The sequence below is a fragment of the Petaurus breviceps genome, unplaced genomic scaffold, assembly GCF_028583685.1.
Source record: "Petaurus breviceps papuanus isolate PSGF00001 unplaced genomic scaffold, PetGlider_PUasm1.0 404, whole genome shotgun sequence".
NCBI classification, from domain to species: Eukaryota; Metazoa; Chordata; class Mammalia; order Diprotodontia; family Petauridae; genus Petaurus; species Petaurus breviceps.
The window spans coordinates 204,735-220,697 of record NW_027186317.1 but is presented as its reverse complement, the minus strand read 5'-3'; the positions used below and the strand labels follow the sequence as shown (position 1 = coordinate 220,697).

At 43.4% G+C, this 15,963-nt stretch overlaps 2 protein-coding genes across 2 annotated transcripts in view; both read left to right on the top strand.

Annotated features, from left to right (window-relative positions):
• The window catches only part of LOC138171025 (zinc finger protein 84-like), a 40,063-nt gene that overhangs the window by 10,188 nt on the left and 13,912 nt on the right, over positions 1-15,963 (top strand). Inside the window, 3 exon segments of the mRNA XM_069100480.1 lie at positions 180-1,507; positions 1,509-1,688; positions 8,292-8,297. Coding sequence (XP_068956581.1) covers positions 180-1,507; positions 1,509-1,688; positions 8,292-8,297 — 1,514 coding nt within the window.
• The window catches only part of LOC138171023 (zinc finger protein 793-like), a 14,936-nt gene continuing 12,514 nt past the window's right edge, over positions 13,542-15,963 (top strand). Inside the window, exon 1 of the mRNA XM_069100479.1 lies at positions 13,542-14,992. Coding sequence (XP_068956580.1) covers positions 14,903-14,992 — 90 coding nt within the window. The 5' untranslated portion in view covers positions 13,542-14,902. The remainder of the gene's footprint in view (positions 14,993-15,963) is intronic.

Genomic DNA, 15,963 nt, shown 5'->3' with positions numbered 1-15,963 from the left:
AAAAGTCGTTTATGTGTTTTAAAATGGGCATTTCCATGTACATAGGCAAAGAAAATGGATTAGGCATGACACTGAGGATCTCTTATTGTGTGCTTCTTACTGTTCTTTCTTTTTATTACATATTATCCTCCATCCTTCAAGCCTGGCCTGCTTGTCTGACGCAGTTTTATTTGTTTCAGATTACCTGAGTTGGGACTCTAGGTGTGAAACCAAGGATTCGGTTCTGACTGAGGACATTTGCCCAGGAACATTGGCCCCAGAAAGATTGCCAGTGGAAAGTAACTGGTATCCTGGGATAGGAGAATCTGAGGAATGGGAAGTTAGGTTAGAGAGACCAGAGGGCCACCAGGAAAGACAGTCCCAGCAAGTGACAATGACTCTCAATAGTACATTTGATATGGTGAGTGTACCTGAGTGTAGTGGATTTGTTAGACATTTTAACATGGAGCCAATCTTTTTTCCACAATGGAGAGGCAACATGGAAGAAAGATTCCATAAATATAATACACTTGGAAAGAAAGCCTTTAGCAAGAGATTAAATCTTAATGGACAGCAGAAAAGTCATACTGGAGAAAATTCTTTTGAATGTGATGTATGCTGGAAAACTTTCTGGGACAGGGAAACGCTTAGTAAACATCAGAGAACTCACAGTGGAGTGAAATTGTTTGAACTTAATGAATGTGAAAAAGGCTTCAATGATGAGGGACCACTTCTTGGACAACAGAAATCTCCTTCTGGAGTGAAACCGTTTGAATGTAGGGAGTGTGGGAAATCGTTATCTTCAAGGAAGACCCTTACTTACCATCAGAGAATCCACACTGGAGTGAAACCCTTTGAATGTGACATGTGTGGGATAGGCTTTATGCGGAAGGAATACCTTATGAGCCACCAGAGAATCCACACTGGAGTGAAACCCTTTCAATGTAAAGAATGTGGGAAAGCCTTCTTTCAGAAGGGAAATCTCAACAGCCACCAGAGAATTCACACTGGAGTGAAACCCTTTGAATGTAATGAATGTGGAAAAGCCTTCTTTCAGAAGGGAAACCTTAATAGGCACCAGAGAACTCATACTGGAGCGAAGATCTTGGAATGTAATGAATGTGGGAAAGCCTTAACTACAAGGAGAACCCTTATTAGCCATCAGAGAATCCACCCAGGACTGAAACCTTTTGATTGTAAAATATGTGGGAAAGCCTTCTTTCGGAGGGGCAACCTTTATAGGCATCAGACAACTCATACTGGAGTGAAGCCTTTTAAATGTAATGAATGTGGGAAAGCCTTCCGTCAAAAGGGACAACTTAATAGCCATCAAGGAACTCACACTGGAGTGAAACCTTTTGAATGTAATGAGTGTGGGAAAGCCTTCTTTCGGAAGGCACATCTTAATAGGCATCAGAGAATTCATACTGGAGTGAAACCCTTTGAATGTAAAGAATGTGGGAAAGCCTTCAGTGAGAAGACATACCTAATTAATCATGAGAGAACTCATACAGGAATGAAACCTTTTGGAATGTGAAATCTGGAAAAGACTTCATTGGGAGGAATACTTCATTTGTCATCAGAGAATCCACACTGGAGTAAAATCCTTTGAAAGTAATGAATATGGGAAAAAACCTTCATTACAGTGACAATCCTTATTAACCAGCTAGAGGATCCATACCTGAGTGAAACCCTTTGAATATAATGATGCTTAAAAGCCTTCATTTGGAGGAGATTCTGTGTTAGCCATTGGAATGTGTGTAGTGGAGTGAAACCCATGGAATGTAAAGAAGGTATAACATTATTCAGGAGAGAACTCAACTTAGAATGAAATCATTTGAATGTGGTATGTGGGAAAGCCATCTTTTTTGAAGAACTATCTTATTACCCATCAAAAAACTCACACTGGAGTGAAACCCTTAAATATAATGAATTTGGGAAAGTTTTTAAGCAGTGAGGGACTTTGAGTTATCATCAGAAAACTCATGTTGGAGTGAAAACTTGTGAATGTGGGAAAACCTTCATTGACAGGAACATTTATTAATCTTCCAAACACTCATACTAAAGTGAATGAATGTGGAGATACACTTGGCTAGAGTGAAAAACTTTCTAATATGAAAGAATTCATACTGGGGAGAAACCTTTTTCAAGTAAATACAAATGTATAATTATTTAAATGTAACAAGTTGAAATGTAATCTCCCATTATTTGTAGTCTCTTGAGTAAAAATGGTATAACATTAACATTCACAAGCAGAGTGTTTCTCTTTCTTTCCATTACCTTTTGAAATCTGGCATGTTTGGGGGCGGCCAGGTGGCTCAGCGAGTAAGAGCACCGGCCCCTGTGTTGGGATGACCTGGGGATCGAATCTGGGGTCAGATACTTAGCACCACACCCAGAAATAACTGGCCATGTAATCTTGAGCAAGTTACTTAACCCCAATTGCTTTAATAAAAAAAAATCTGGCATGTTTTTAAGTGATAATGTTATTCCTATTTTCATCTGATTTCATTATTTCTGCATCATTTCAGGTAAACAACAGCAGGCAGGAGGAGCCAGGGGGCTGCGGCAGCATTGTTCACTTGAGTGTGCTTGTGTAAGGGAACTCCAGAAGCTGGTGGGGAACCAGTGGAGAATGTTTAGGTGAAGGTCACAGGAAAGGTGAAATGTGAACAGTTTTGTCCTCAGAGCCCACCTGGCCAGAAAGAAGAAAGATATGAGTGGTTTGGAACAGATCTCCATCCGGATACTGAGAGAGTGAATCAATGAATAAAATGGAAAGATTCAAAGATTTAGCAAGTGCTTACAGTGTGCCAAGCACTGTAGTGTTTGGGGACAAAGTGAAAGGGAAATTCTGTGAAGTCCAGGGGCTCACCTTGTTTTGGGGGGAGCCATTTCATAAAGAAGGGTGGAGCTGGTGGGGGGATGTCAGTGACTGCTTGTCTAAATACAAGGTTTAGGGGCTGGGTAGAGGGTGAGGTCCTGTGGTAGTTAGGGGCATCACCCATAGAGATGGCAGTGCCTGGTGGTCTGGAGGGCATAGTGTCAGTGTAGAGGCAGGGCCAGGTTGTCTTCCATCTCACCCAAAAGATTCTAGTTGGTGACTCCCTGTCCCTCTAAGCCATGGGAACAGCAACATCCATCGGGAAGGAAAAGCCCACAAGTCATTGTGGAGCAGGAGCTTGGGCCCAGAGGCTTGTTATAGTAGTAATGGGGAGGGGGGCTGCAGTTTTCTAGACATCTGGGACTCTCCCTGCTTTAAGCAGAGCAGCTGATAACTTCCTGGCATGTCTTACTCATAACTCCATCATCCACGACTTGGAGAAGCCAACAATGAGAAATTCTATTCTGGAGATGGTTTCCATTCCTAGGGAGAAACTGAATGTTCAGTTTAAATGGTGGATATGTCCTGTGTAAGCAACTACTCCCTCTGAAACAGGAAGTATTCCTATCCTCTTTTTACTGATCAGGAACAGGCTGAGAAAGGTTCATTGAAATGCCCTGAATCACCCAACAAGTAACAGATTTAGGCAGGAATTGTACTGATACTTCTCACCTAAAGGCCTGCACTCAACTGTTATAAGAGAAAAACCAAATTGCCAGTCTCAATGAAAAAGTAGGTTATCAGAAGAAACTGAAAATAAAGGATGTTATTAGGAAGTGATTTTTGTCCAACTAGATGCAAATTAAACTGACAAATTTATTCTTAACATTCCTGTCATGTCTGGATTTGACTTTTATTTAATATACTTGTATCATTTTATTATTTAATATCTAGAAGTCTTCCATTTGAATTTTTTTTGTTTTTAAAAAAGTTTGTTTATATTTTTGGTTTTTCCATCATTGTAGTTTTCCCTCATTTCTTTCTCCTTCCACTTCCTAGAGAGTCATCCAGTATTTTTTAAAAGACAAAAGAATAGAGCAACTAAGCACAACCATTTGATGTAATAAAAAGGTCAAAATGTTCGTGATGTGGACCTCCCAACTTCATAAAGGGATGGGTTGGGGTGTAGTCTCATCTTTTCAAGTCCTGTTGGAGCTTTATAATGTTGCTGTGTTCCAAGATTTTTTGGTGTGTAGGATCTTTTTCATTTACATTGTTGTAGTTAATGTGTATTATCTTCTTGTCTCTGCTGACTTCACTGCATCAGTTCATAAAGTTTTTCCCATGCTTCTCTCTTTGTCATGCACATCATGTCTTACAGCACACCAATCCTCCATTCCATTCGTGTGTTACAGTTTGTTTAGCCATTCCCCAATCACTAGTCATCTGCTTTGTTTCCAATTCTCACAAAAGGTGCTGCTATAAATACTTTGTTGTTTATGGAAGCTTCTTAACAACGGTTACCTTGGAGTATAAGCACAGAGATGGAGTCACCAGTTCAAAGGCTGCTTTATTTGCATCACTTGCTTTCCGAAATGGTTGTACCAATTTACAGTTCTACAAGTAATGTATTGGTGGGTTTATCATCTCCCTAACACTCCAAAATGGTGCCATTTAAAAATCCTCTCTGCCAATTTGCAGGTTGTAAGGTGAAACCTCAGGCTTTTTCTGATTATTAGTGATTTGGAACGTTCTTTCATGTGGTTGTGAATATTTTGCAGTTCCTCTTTGGAGAATCATTTGTTCATATCCTTTGACTATTTATTGGGGAATGACTATTAGAGAGAGTGTGTGTGTGTGTGTGTGTGTGTGTGTGTGTGTACACACACATATATATGAAAAGAAATAATATAATGTATATGGTAGTAATGTGTAAGTATATAATGTGTGGTATGCAATAGCATGGTATTTCTAAATACATGACAGATATACTAGATATATAATATTGCATGTCTGTGTGTATGCGCACACACACACACACACACACAACCTTTTCCCTAACAGTTAAATGGTCAAAGAATATAATGTGTGTGTGTGCGTGTATTTGTGTGTCTTACATGTCTTACACAACAGAGATCACAGACCACAGTGCTTTGCGGGCATCATTCCTTCAGTCATTTCACTGCCTTCGGGAGGTCGGTCCTCTCGGTACATTCAGAAAGTTAGCAGTTCTATATCCGGTCTCTCTTAAGTGTGTCTGTCTCTCCTCATTTTCTCTGAGAGAACAAAAAGTTCTTCATGAGTTGACTTCACCCTTTTGTAAAGCTCTTGTGCTGTTTTCGGCAGCCGAGGTGTTCCTGAGCATTGGTGTCAATGCCTTCTCTGAGTCTGTTATGGATTCAAATAGAAGACTGAAGCCAAGCTCTCCTGCCCTACTTATGCCAGCTGTAGAGTGGCATACCCTCCGAAAGGGTACTGAAGAAAGGGGCTCATAAAGGCTTGGTCACGAAGAGGTTTTCTCAGGGTTGCTTGGGTTGTTTAAGGGACTTTACTCACAAGAGGCAGCAGGACAAAGTAACATCGTGGATCCCCACACCAAAGCCAGGCCAGGTGAGGTATTACAGAAACAGAACAAAGAAGGCAGGGTGCCAGGGTGCTCCAGGGTCATGGGCAAATTTCTCCATAGGACAGCTGGAGCTTCTTTTGCTGGTTTACATTTACTTAAAGGGAGTTGCATTGTCTGTGGGCCTTGGGGTCACTCCAGCCCCCTGTACACTGCATGCACCCCTCGGGACCTGCTCACATACAGTCTTTCCTATAGTACCTTGCGCAAAGTTCCCTAAGGGAGACATGAGCAGTGTTGTTAACAGAGGAAATAGAGGAGCCTACCAGTGAGTCCTGTTGGAGACACAAGCACAAGCAGAGAAACAACCTGGCCACAATCAGCACCGTTGTTACCATTTTATTCTGTCCCACACTTGGGGGGAGGGGGCAAAGGAAGAATCAAAGGCATTTCTGGGTCCGCAGCAGAGCTGGACTCAGTACATGGCAGCTGACTTTCTGAACGAAGTTTGGAGACAAAGACAGCTTGGGTGGTTGTACATACTGTATGTACAGCTGTACAGACAGGATAGAATCTATTAGAAAATGGAATCAGAACGACGTGGTTTTCTCAATTTCCCCCTTTTTTGGTCAATGGGAGACCTGTCGCAGTTTTTACTGACTGGTCAACGTAAGAGCAGCAAGATTGCTTAATGATAGTACAAGCCACAGTGTGTATGTCTAAGGCCATGGACTAGTTTAGAGGGGAAATAGCGGCATGATCCCAAGAAAACGATATAACTCAGTACACAGCAAAGCAAAGAGCTGAAGTATGACCATCAGCACCACCAAACTTCAAGTCTTTCTGCATTTCAGTAACCTACCCCCCAAATCCACTTAATCAGCAGATTTCATCGTGGCTCTCAGATGTCTCATATAGTCGTCTGGTTTTAGGAACATCTTTTCTTGGAGGTCCTGGGGCACGTCTCCTCCTCTGGTTCTAAGTTACTTGTAGAGACTCCTCAGATGTTCTGTTAAAATCTTTTATATGACAGGGGTAGCACCGGCCCTGGAGTCAGGAGGACCCGAGTTCAAATTCAGCCTCAGACACTTAACACCAGCCATGTGATCTTGGGCAAGTCACTTAACTCCAATTGCCCTGCCTTCCCCCCTTCAAAAAGAAAAAAAATATATTTTATAAGACAGACCTTAATACATGGTACAGCCTCTCGAATTTGGCTTTTCCAGTAACTGCTTCATGTGGTGAAAACCAGCCCAAACCTTATAACTGACCTTATTAACAGTACAGCTATAAGAACATCAAATTAGGAACCTACCGTTCACTTGAAATTTCTAAGAATTTATGTTTTTACATGCCCCCATGTAACTACTTACATTTGACTTATAGGATTGTCTGATTTTGTTGCTTTTTTTTTTTTACTTTTTGGAGGGGGATGGTAGGGCAATTGGGGTTAAGTGACTTGCCCAAGGTCCCACGGCTAGTTTGGTGTGAAGTGTCTGAGGTCGAATTTGAACTGAGGTCCTCCTGACTCCAGGGCCAGTGCTCTTTCACTCTGCCACCTAGCCACCCCTATTTTGTTGCTTTCTTAAAAATTTTCCATCCTAATAATTCCAATTCCTTTAAGAGGATCGGAAGCTATTGAGGATCTAATTCTAAATGTGAAAATATAGGAAACAATGTTCTTGGTAGTTAGAGGTGTTCCATCCTTGGTTCAGTGCTTACGCAAATTATTTACAAGAGGCTTACTTTTCTCCAGTTGTAACAAAAGACTTGGGATATGTGGATATATTTAAGTAATTAATTCCAATTGTATGTGGAGAACAGTGTCTATGAGATGGGTTGCCTGTAACAGAACATGTTCAGTTGTTAACCACATCCAGATGGGGCAGACATTACACAAATGGTCCTTGTCAATAAGATGATTGATGGTATTGAATTTCTGTTCCTTAAAATAAAACAGAAGAGGTTTTTGACTTTAACCTCATAAATTAATAGATTCCTGTCTGGCCAGTTATTCTCAGAGCAATCTGAAAGAATGGGCTATTTTGGGATCTAATCTTTTGTTTGATCGTTTGTATTAGCAGTCAGATGACAAGCCCAAGGACTCATTTACTTGGTTGTTTGGGATATAGAATGACTACAGTTAAGATTGCATTGTGCTCCAGGGGTGAAGTCCCTTGCCCAGACTCACCGAGCTCTCAAGTGTCTGAGGCAAGATTTGAATTCACATCTTGCTGACCTCAAGCTCAGACTATCTATTATACCATGTAGCTGCCCAACTTGAATGCACAGTTGTCAAAGAATTGCCAGTTAGTAACAGCCATGTGAAAGAACGCTCTAAGTTGCTAAGAATAAGTGAAATTCAAGTCAGAACAGCCCTGAGGTCTCACCTCACAGATTGGCCTGGGAAAGAAGTCAGTGACAGAAAAGACAGGCAGCCACACTAATGTATTGTTGGTGGAGCTGTGAATTGGTCCAAACATTCTGGAAAGCAATTAGAACTCTGCAAAAAAAGTTATGGAAATACCCTTTGACCCAGAGATTCCACTGCCAGGCATATATGTCAAGGATGTTAGTGACAAAAAGAGACACCACATACAGCAAAACATTTATAAAAGCATGTGTTTTTGTGGCAGCAATGCTCCAGAAACAAAACAGATGCCCCTGTTTTGAGGACCGACTGGCCCCCAAACAGCATAGTAGAATATTACGGTGAGGTGAGAAGCAACGGACATAAGGAATCAGGGTCAGAGACAGTGAGAAATGCCATCTTCAGAGGAAATGGCCTCCTGTGAGCCACCCGTTCTAACCGGTTTTTTAATTTTGCAGAGATAATCTCCTTCATGTGTCTGGAAAGGATTATTTTTGTCAACTGGGTGGTTCAGTGGGTAGAGCACATGGAAAGACTTCCTCCAATGCTTGTAGTGTGAAGTAAGTGGAACCAGAGAAACAACATACAAAACGACTACAACATGAATGTATAGTTCCCCAGCAAACTCAGTGCTTCAAATGCTGGTGTTGTATGTATACAACCAGGTGCTAGGGCCTGTGAGGAGCCCAGATTCCCCCCCCACACACACACACACCCCAGAGATACTTTAAAATGTACACATCTGGAAGAATACAGAGAATCGCCTGTAGCCTGCTTCACTCAGACCAGGAATGTAAAGGAGGATTTTAGAATCCTTCAGCCATTTAGGCATTCATACTGGGGTAAAACTGGCACAAGATGCCAGGCACTAGAGAATGCTGCCTGATGGGGTGGATCTGAGCCTAGTAGCTCAAGGAAATGCACTGGATAAAGATTTGCCCAGGAAAATCAGAGGTTCCTGAGTGGGAGCTGCTAAGGCAGCTTCAGGCAGAGTATTAATTAGTGGAAAGTTCAGGGTCAGTGGTAAGAAGGAACCCAACATGGGAGTGGTCACAACAGCTCTGGAACTGAGTAGCAGGGAAAGAGGCCTGGGGTGGGGGGGAACCTAATTCAGGGGGTACCCTGGGAAAGAGGGCAGACTAGCTCTGGAGCAGCCCTGGAGTCCTGAGGAAGAGTGCCAGCACACTCAGGACCATGGAGACCTGCTTGCCACATTCCAGAGTATCGGTATGGAGCCTGACCCAAGTCTAGAACTCCCATCCTAGATTCCGAAGTGACCGATGTGAGGAAGCCAACGAACACAAGAGATAGGATGAGGAAATACCTCGGACAGTGACAACCACAGCAAGCCCAAGGAAGATTTGGAGGAAAAAATGTCTTGCCTGGAAGCACTGCAACTGCATCTGGAGGAAATTATATGAGATGCAAAATGTCATAGTGAGGGAGGAAAAACTGGCACCTAAGAGACAGCGGGCTTCACCCAAGACGTGTCTTCCCTAAACGTTTTGTGGCTGTTGTTCAGTCATGTCTGACTCTTGGTGACACACTTGGGGGTTTTCTTGGCAGAGATACTGGAGTGGCTTGCCATTTCCTTCTCCTGTTCATTTTATAAATGAGGAAACTGAGGCAAACAGGGTGAAGTGACTTGCCCAGCGTCACATAGCTATTGTGTCTGGGGCCAGATTTAAACTGTAGATGAGCTTTCCTGACCCCAGGCCCAGCACTTGTATCCACTAGCCACCTAGCCACTCTCAAAATTAGAATGAGCCAAACCACTCAGTGAAACCAAGCCTGAAGACAAAGTAAGAAAAATAATATAAAGCACAGCTTCCCTGGTAAACAGAGCAAGGAGAGAAGACCCCCAAAATATCAGACTTTCTGAATATTAGGACCAAGAAAGCTTAGATATCATGGTTCAAGAAAATGTCAGTGAAAATTCCCTATAACTACTGTGTTTCCCCGATCATAAGACACTGTCTTATTAATTTTTTTTGGAAAGAAAAACCACCAGAGGGCTTATTTTCAGGGGAGGGCTTGTGTGGTCCTGCCTCAGCTCTCCTCCGCGGCACTGCTCTCCACGGCGCCAGCAAGCAAATCACTGGGGAAGAACAGGATGACGCGCTCACTGCTGCAGCGCTGATTGGATGCAGCTCAGAGCCCGGCTTTGGGGGGGGGGGGGGGGGGAGACGGTGCATACAGAGGGTATTTTCGGGATAGGTCTTATTATCGGGGAAACACAGTAAATAAAAACACAAAGAATCAGCTGGTCAACTTTAAAAAAAATAGGTTTTAGTAGTTGTATTCTGTTTCTCACATCCTTATACTTATGACATGTATCCCTCTCACTGTGAAAGATAGCGAATCAGCTTCTCTTCTATTTCACAGGAGGAGGTCAAGGAGCCCTTTAGAGTGTATTGTGAATGTGGCACACTGGACAACTCTTGAAAGAAACCCTGAAATGAAAACTCCCGGGAGTGGTATAGCCAAAATCTAGAATTTCTAGGTCAAAGAAAAATATTATAGGCAGCACCCCCCCCCAAAAAAAAAGAAAGAAAAAAACAGGTCAAATACATAAAGACCTTACCCAAAAATGTAGAAAAGCAGTATTACAACAAAAATTATACTTAAGTTCCTTAACGAAAGAATTAAAAAATAATTGTAAACTAAATTATATAACTTTAAACAACTGGTATGACAAAGAATGAATTATGGAAATGAGAAGATTTTATGCAAATGTAAAAACAATGAGACAACACAAGCAAAGATAGGCTGCACATAAAGCAGTTCATAGGACCAAATTTATAATTCTAATTTCTACCATCAACACAAGAGATGAAACAAATAAATGAATGGTTTAACTTTTTTTTTTAAATGGGGATGACAGCAAACCAAAAAAGCTCCAACTAAGCATTAAAGTAGAAATTCTATAAGTTAAAAAGAATAATAAAACAGAAGGAAAAAATCTATTGAACTGACATATCTAGGAGCTATATTTAATTTTTTTTGTATGATCAAAGTGCTTTTTTCTTCTTTTAAAATTATTTCTTTTTAGTTTACAACATTCAGTTCCACATGTTTTTGAATTCAAAATTTCCTTTCCCTGCCTCTCCTCCCTCTCCCCACCCAAGGCAGCATGCAATCGGTGCAGGTGCTATGCATCCCTTCACATTAAACATTAGTCAAGCCTTAAAGAATTATAACCCAGGGAATGAAGCACGAGAAAGAAGAGACAAAACAAAATACAAAAGAGAGAGCAAAGAGTTTGCTTCAGTCTGCACTCACACACTGTAGCTCTTTCTCTGGGGGTGGACAGCCTTTTGCATCATGAGTCTTTTGGACTTGTCCTAGAACCTTGTGTTGCTGAGAAGAGCCAAGTCCATCAAAGGTAGTCATCACAGATAATTATGTACTATGTTTTCCTTGTTCTGCTCCCCTCACTCAACATTAGTTTATATAAGTCTCTCCAGGTTTTTCTGAAGTCTGTCTGCTCCTCATTTCTTATAGCACAATAGGATTCAATGACATTCAAATAGCACAACTTGTTTAGCCATTCTCCAATTGATGGGCATCCCCTAGGAACTGTATTTAAAACAACAATAAAATAGATGACCTTTAAAGTAGTCTGATTTTTTTTAAATGAGAGAGAAATCAAATTATATAAAAAAAGAATTCACAATTGAAGAGAAATGATGTTATTGTTTTGTTATATAAATAATTAATAAAAGAAGTTATCATAAACCATTTTGCCCAGTTACATGCTCATAGAAATTATAAATTAAAGGAATACATTAATATTTATAAAAATATAAAATATCTTAACAAAAGAAGATACTGACTTTTTTATATAACCTAATATCAGACAAAAAATAATAAGCCATAAAGGAACTCCCAAAGAAAGTCTTTAGGTCTTTACAAGTGAATTCTATCAAACATTCAAATAACAATTACAGTAAAATATAAACTGTAGTAAAAGGAAAAGAAGGGTACTCTTCCAATCTCAATCTCTCTCTCCATTTATACATATGTGTATGTTTGCACACACATATATACACACATATGTATACCTACACACATGCATGTGTGTATGTATGGGGGGAGTTTTAAACTAGTAACTTTTAAATGTCTTCTGAACTTTACCTTAGTCTTGGGGGCTGAGCTTGTAACTTTAGTTTGTGACACAGTTTTCATATGGAAGTTTGCTAGCTGCTTTCGCTAACCTCATGCTCTGACCTTCTCTGATAGTGCACCTGCATAGGCTTGCATCCCCGGGGTATAGAGCCAGCCCCTCTGTAATAGGAATGTAAATTTTTAAGATCTTCCCTGCCCCTAGGCTAAAGTGCACCTGGAGCCTGGGGTGGGAGGCTTGTTTTTCAGTAGATACTTTTTGATTGGCCGGTGGGTCCAGAAGGTTGTTACATTCTCTGAGCCAGGAGAAGGCTATATAAACCCTGATATGAGGCTTTGTTCTGTGATTTGATCAGATGAGACTCTGGGAGGCTGTTGTTGAGAGCCCCCCGGCTTTGAAAAACCCTGATGTTGTTTGGTATGGATGTAATGGTTGGACAGTTTGGAAATCTGTCTTCTTGATCTGTTTCTCTGTCTTGATAATTCTGTCTGTATACTCTGAAATTCGGGGTGCTGACCTTTTTCCCCTGAACTAAGTAAACGATATATGTTTGACTGATTAAAGTAAGCTTGTTAACCCATTTTGAGGTTTTTTTTCTCTATCAAAGCAGATCCAGGAACCTGTGTTGGCAGCCACCCTGGGGACGCTGGGGATGCTGGGGTGCTTGCTGCTACACCCTCCAAGGCAGTGGTGAAGCTGGGACATTGGGTGGCCCTTGGGAGATGAGGCCTGTAGTGGCTCAGGTGTTCAAGGATAAATGCTTCCCTCCTCACTTAGAGGCTAAGGGTGATGCTCCACTCCCATCCAGATGGCTAAAGGGTGATGTGCCCAGAAGAATTACATAAGGCACACTGAACCCCTCCCCCTCCCCGCCTCGCTGGTGATCCGTGGACTGCTCGATGGCCTCCAGCTCTCAGCTGGTGCCCAGAGGTCTCCCTCTCTGTCCCTGGGCTCTTCCCTTCTCTCCCCCCTTACCCATGGGGAGCTGTTGCTCTGCTGACTGCCTCTGGGACCACTGACTGCTGGTGCTGGTATCAGTGAGCCACCACTAAACCTCCTGTGGTAACTCTAGGAGTCATCTCTTCCTACCAGAATCCAAAAGAAGTAGCTCGGTGAGCAGTAGGTCAAACCAAGGCTACAGCTATCGTCCTTTAGTCCATGAGCCACCCACCAGAGGTGTGACTCAGTGCCCTGACTGATGCACTTCCATGGATGGGGCAGGCCAGGCACCTTCACTGTCGCCTCTCATTCATCCTGGAGTGGTCCAGAGTCAGGCCACTGAATTGTGTGCTCCAGTGCTAGGAATGCTGGCATCCCTGCTATGATTCAGGACTTGAAAATGACAGCTGAGAGTCTCAGCCTTGTGTTTCTGTAGATCTGAGGGCTGACCAAGGCCTGCAGGGGCTGCTATCAGGTCTGGGGTCAGAAACACATGCCTCACCAATAGGGAATTTCCCCCTCCTGTGGTCGAGGCAAAGCCAGCACCCACCAGGCAATGTGAATGGCTACATCAGCAGTTCTGACGTTACCAAACATCATCACCACAATTGTTATAGACCTGCAAATGCTAGCCATAGCATTAAGACAAGAAAGAAAAAAAGTAAGAGAATAACCAGGCATAAAGGCAACAAAATATTTGCTTTTTTGAAGATATGATGAATTACTTAGAAAACCCCAAAGTGTCAACCAAGAAATTAATGGAGATAATAAATTCAATAAAGTTCTGAGATATAAAGCAAATCTACAGAAATCTTCAGCATGCCTTTATATTATCAACAAAACACAGGAGGAAGAACTTGAAAGAGATGGTACAAAATATTTGGGAACTTATCTACCAAGATCCGCCAATCAGTTATACGAATCCTACTATACAACACTTTCGAAGTAAAGACATCTAAATAACTGCACACAGGCAGGGTGAGGCAGCATGATAGAAATTACAATACTCCTGAATTAATTAGCTACTTGGTGCGATGCCAAACATGTCACACTTCATGCGGAGGTAAATTCCACACGGGTAGGTGACTTAAGAATAAAAGGTGATGTCCTAATTAAGTTAGGGGACTAAGAGAGACATTGCCATTCTGATCTATGGATGGATACATGAAGTGTTCATGACAAGTGACAAGGGATCACGCAAAGTAGCACAGATAACTTTGATTATATAAAATTGAATGGTTTAGCATAAATTTAATGCCACTAGTATTAGAAGGGAGAAATCTTTGTCATTAAGTTTGTCCAATAAAAGTCCATTATCCAAGAAAGAATAAAGAATCTTCTCAAGTTTATAAGATGCAGAACCATTTCCAATAGGTAAATGGGCGGGAGGACATGAATGGGCAGTTTCTAGAGGAAGAAATTCAAGCTATCAATAATCACATGAAAAAATGGTCCCAATCACTAATCAAAGCAGCCCTGAGGTTCCAACCCATACTCTTTAGACTGGAAAAGAGGAAAAGGATAAATGTTGGAGGGGACGGAGGACAAGGAGTGGTCTGGACTTCCTGGAGAGCAATATGGAACTTTGCCTGCCCTTCAACCTACACCCACTCAACGAGATCAAAGAAAGAGGAAAAGCTCCCGAGTGCACGGACACAGAACCACTCTTTCCATAGCAGCGGGAATGGGGCATGGCTAAAGGAATGGTGGTGTAGGCGTGACAGGTGACACCAGAAAGGACAAAATGGGACGTTTTCAGAAGGAACGGGGCAGACCTCTATGAGCTAAAGCAGAACTAGAAAAATCTTACAACATTAACAGGAAAAGAATTCGGAAGGACTTTAGATCCGAGGTTAATGTTAATGTTAATCCTTGAGTCCAGAGGACTGCAAATGAATCACGTGACCCAGTTATTTGACATGGCCAAGGTGGGAATTTCCTGTGCGCTCCTCTGTTTGCTGAGAAGTTCTGCGTGTGTGCGCGTGTGTCTGTGTGTGGCTCTCTTTGTCACGTGGGGTACAACATTCGTGGGCGATGGCAAGCTTCCTGGTGGGCCAGAGCTGTGTTTACCTGCAGCTATGATCCCGTTATGACTTCGGAATGGGAGACCTTATGTGGTCTGGAGTCAAGGGAGCCGAACGTGGGCTCGATGTCTCCGAACACGCCCTGGTAACTGGAGCAGCCCCCGAGGTTCGTTATGGGGCGCCCCGGGGCGGGTCTGGTGCTCTGGGGGAGGGGCTGTCAGGAGGCTGGGTGGGGCGGGATTGATGCTCTAGGGGCAGTACTGGGGTGCCGTCCCTGCGACTGACCCTCTGGGGGAGGGGCGCTGGGCGGGACAGGATGGGCCTGGGACGCATGCATTGAGGGAGGAGGGCTCCCGGTGGGACTGATGCTGTGGAGGCGGGATAGGAGGCGAGGCGTGGGATTCATGTTCCGGGGGCGGGACAGCGAGGGGATTTGGGACTGGATGGAAATAAGCAGGGAGCTGCGGCCCGATTGGGCATTCATTCCTCACAAGGGTGCGAAGGGAGCGGATCTGTGATTGGAGGCTGGGGGCGGAGAGACGAAGGCAGCCGGGCCTGTGATTGGGCGCTTGCCGTCGGTGGTGGGCGGGGCGGAGCCTGGGATGGGGTGGGGGCTGTGGAGAGCCTTTGGTGACTCTCATTGTCGGAGACCTTGCGGGGCCCCTCCCTAATCCCTTAGTGCTCCTGCTCCAATTGGGAAATCTGGTCATGGTGAGTTCCGCGTGGGAGTCTCGGCCCCCGCTCGCCCGTGGAGACCGTTGTAGGATCTGAAGGCTCCTGAGAGAGGGCTCAGCGTGGAGCTTCCGGCGACCACCCGCGGCCATGAATCAGCCATGAATCAGCGCATGCGCGGCGGTGACGAGTCCTCCAGCCTCTGCAGGAGGGCTCAAGGGGACAGTGCGTGCGTGCGTGTATATATGTAATATACCCAAATATACAGATATACATAAAATATATATGCCCGAGGTACACTGAGCATGCGGGGGAACGCCCGACCGTGCCCCCGAGCCCAGAGCTGGGGAGGTGCACGGACGTGGGAAACTGCGCCTGCGCTGACTCCCGAGCAGCGGACACTTCAGGGAGTGAGGGAGGGGTCCAGGTGAGACTGAGCATGCGCAGAGGCCGACCGGCAAGCCT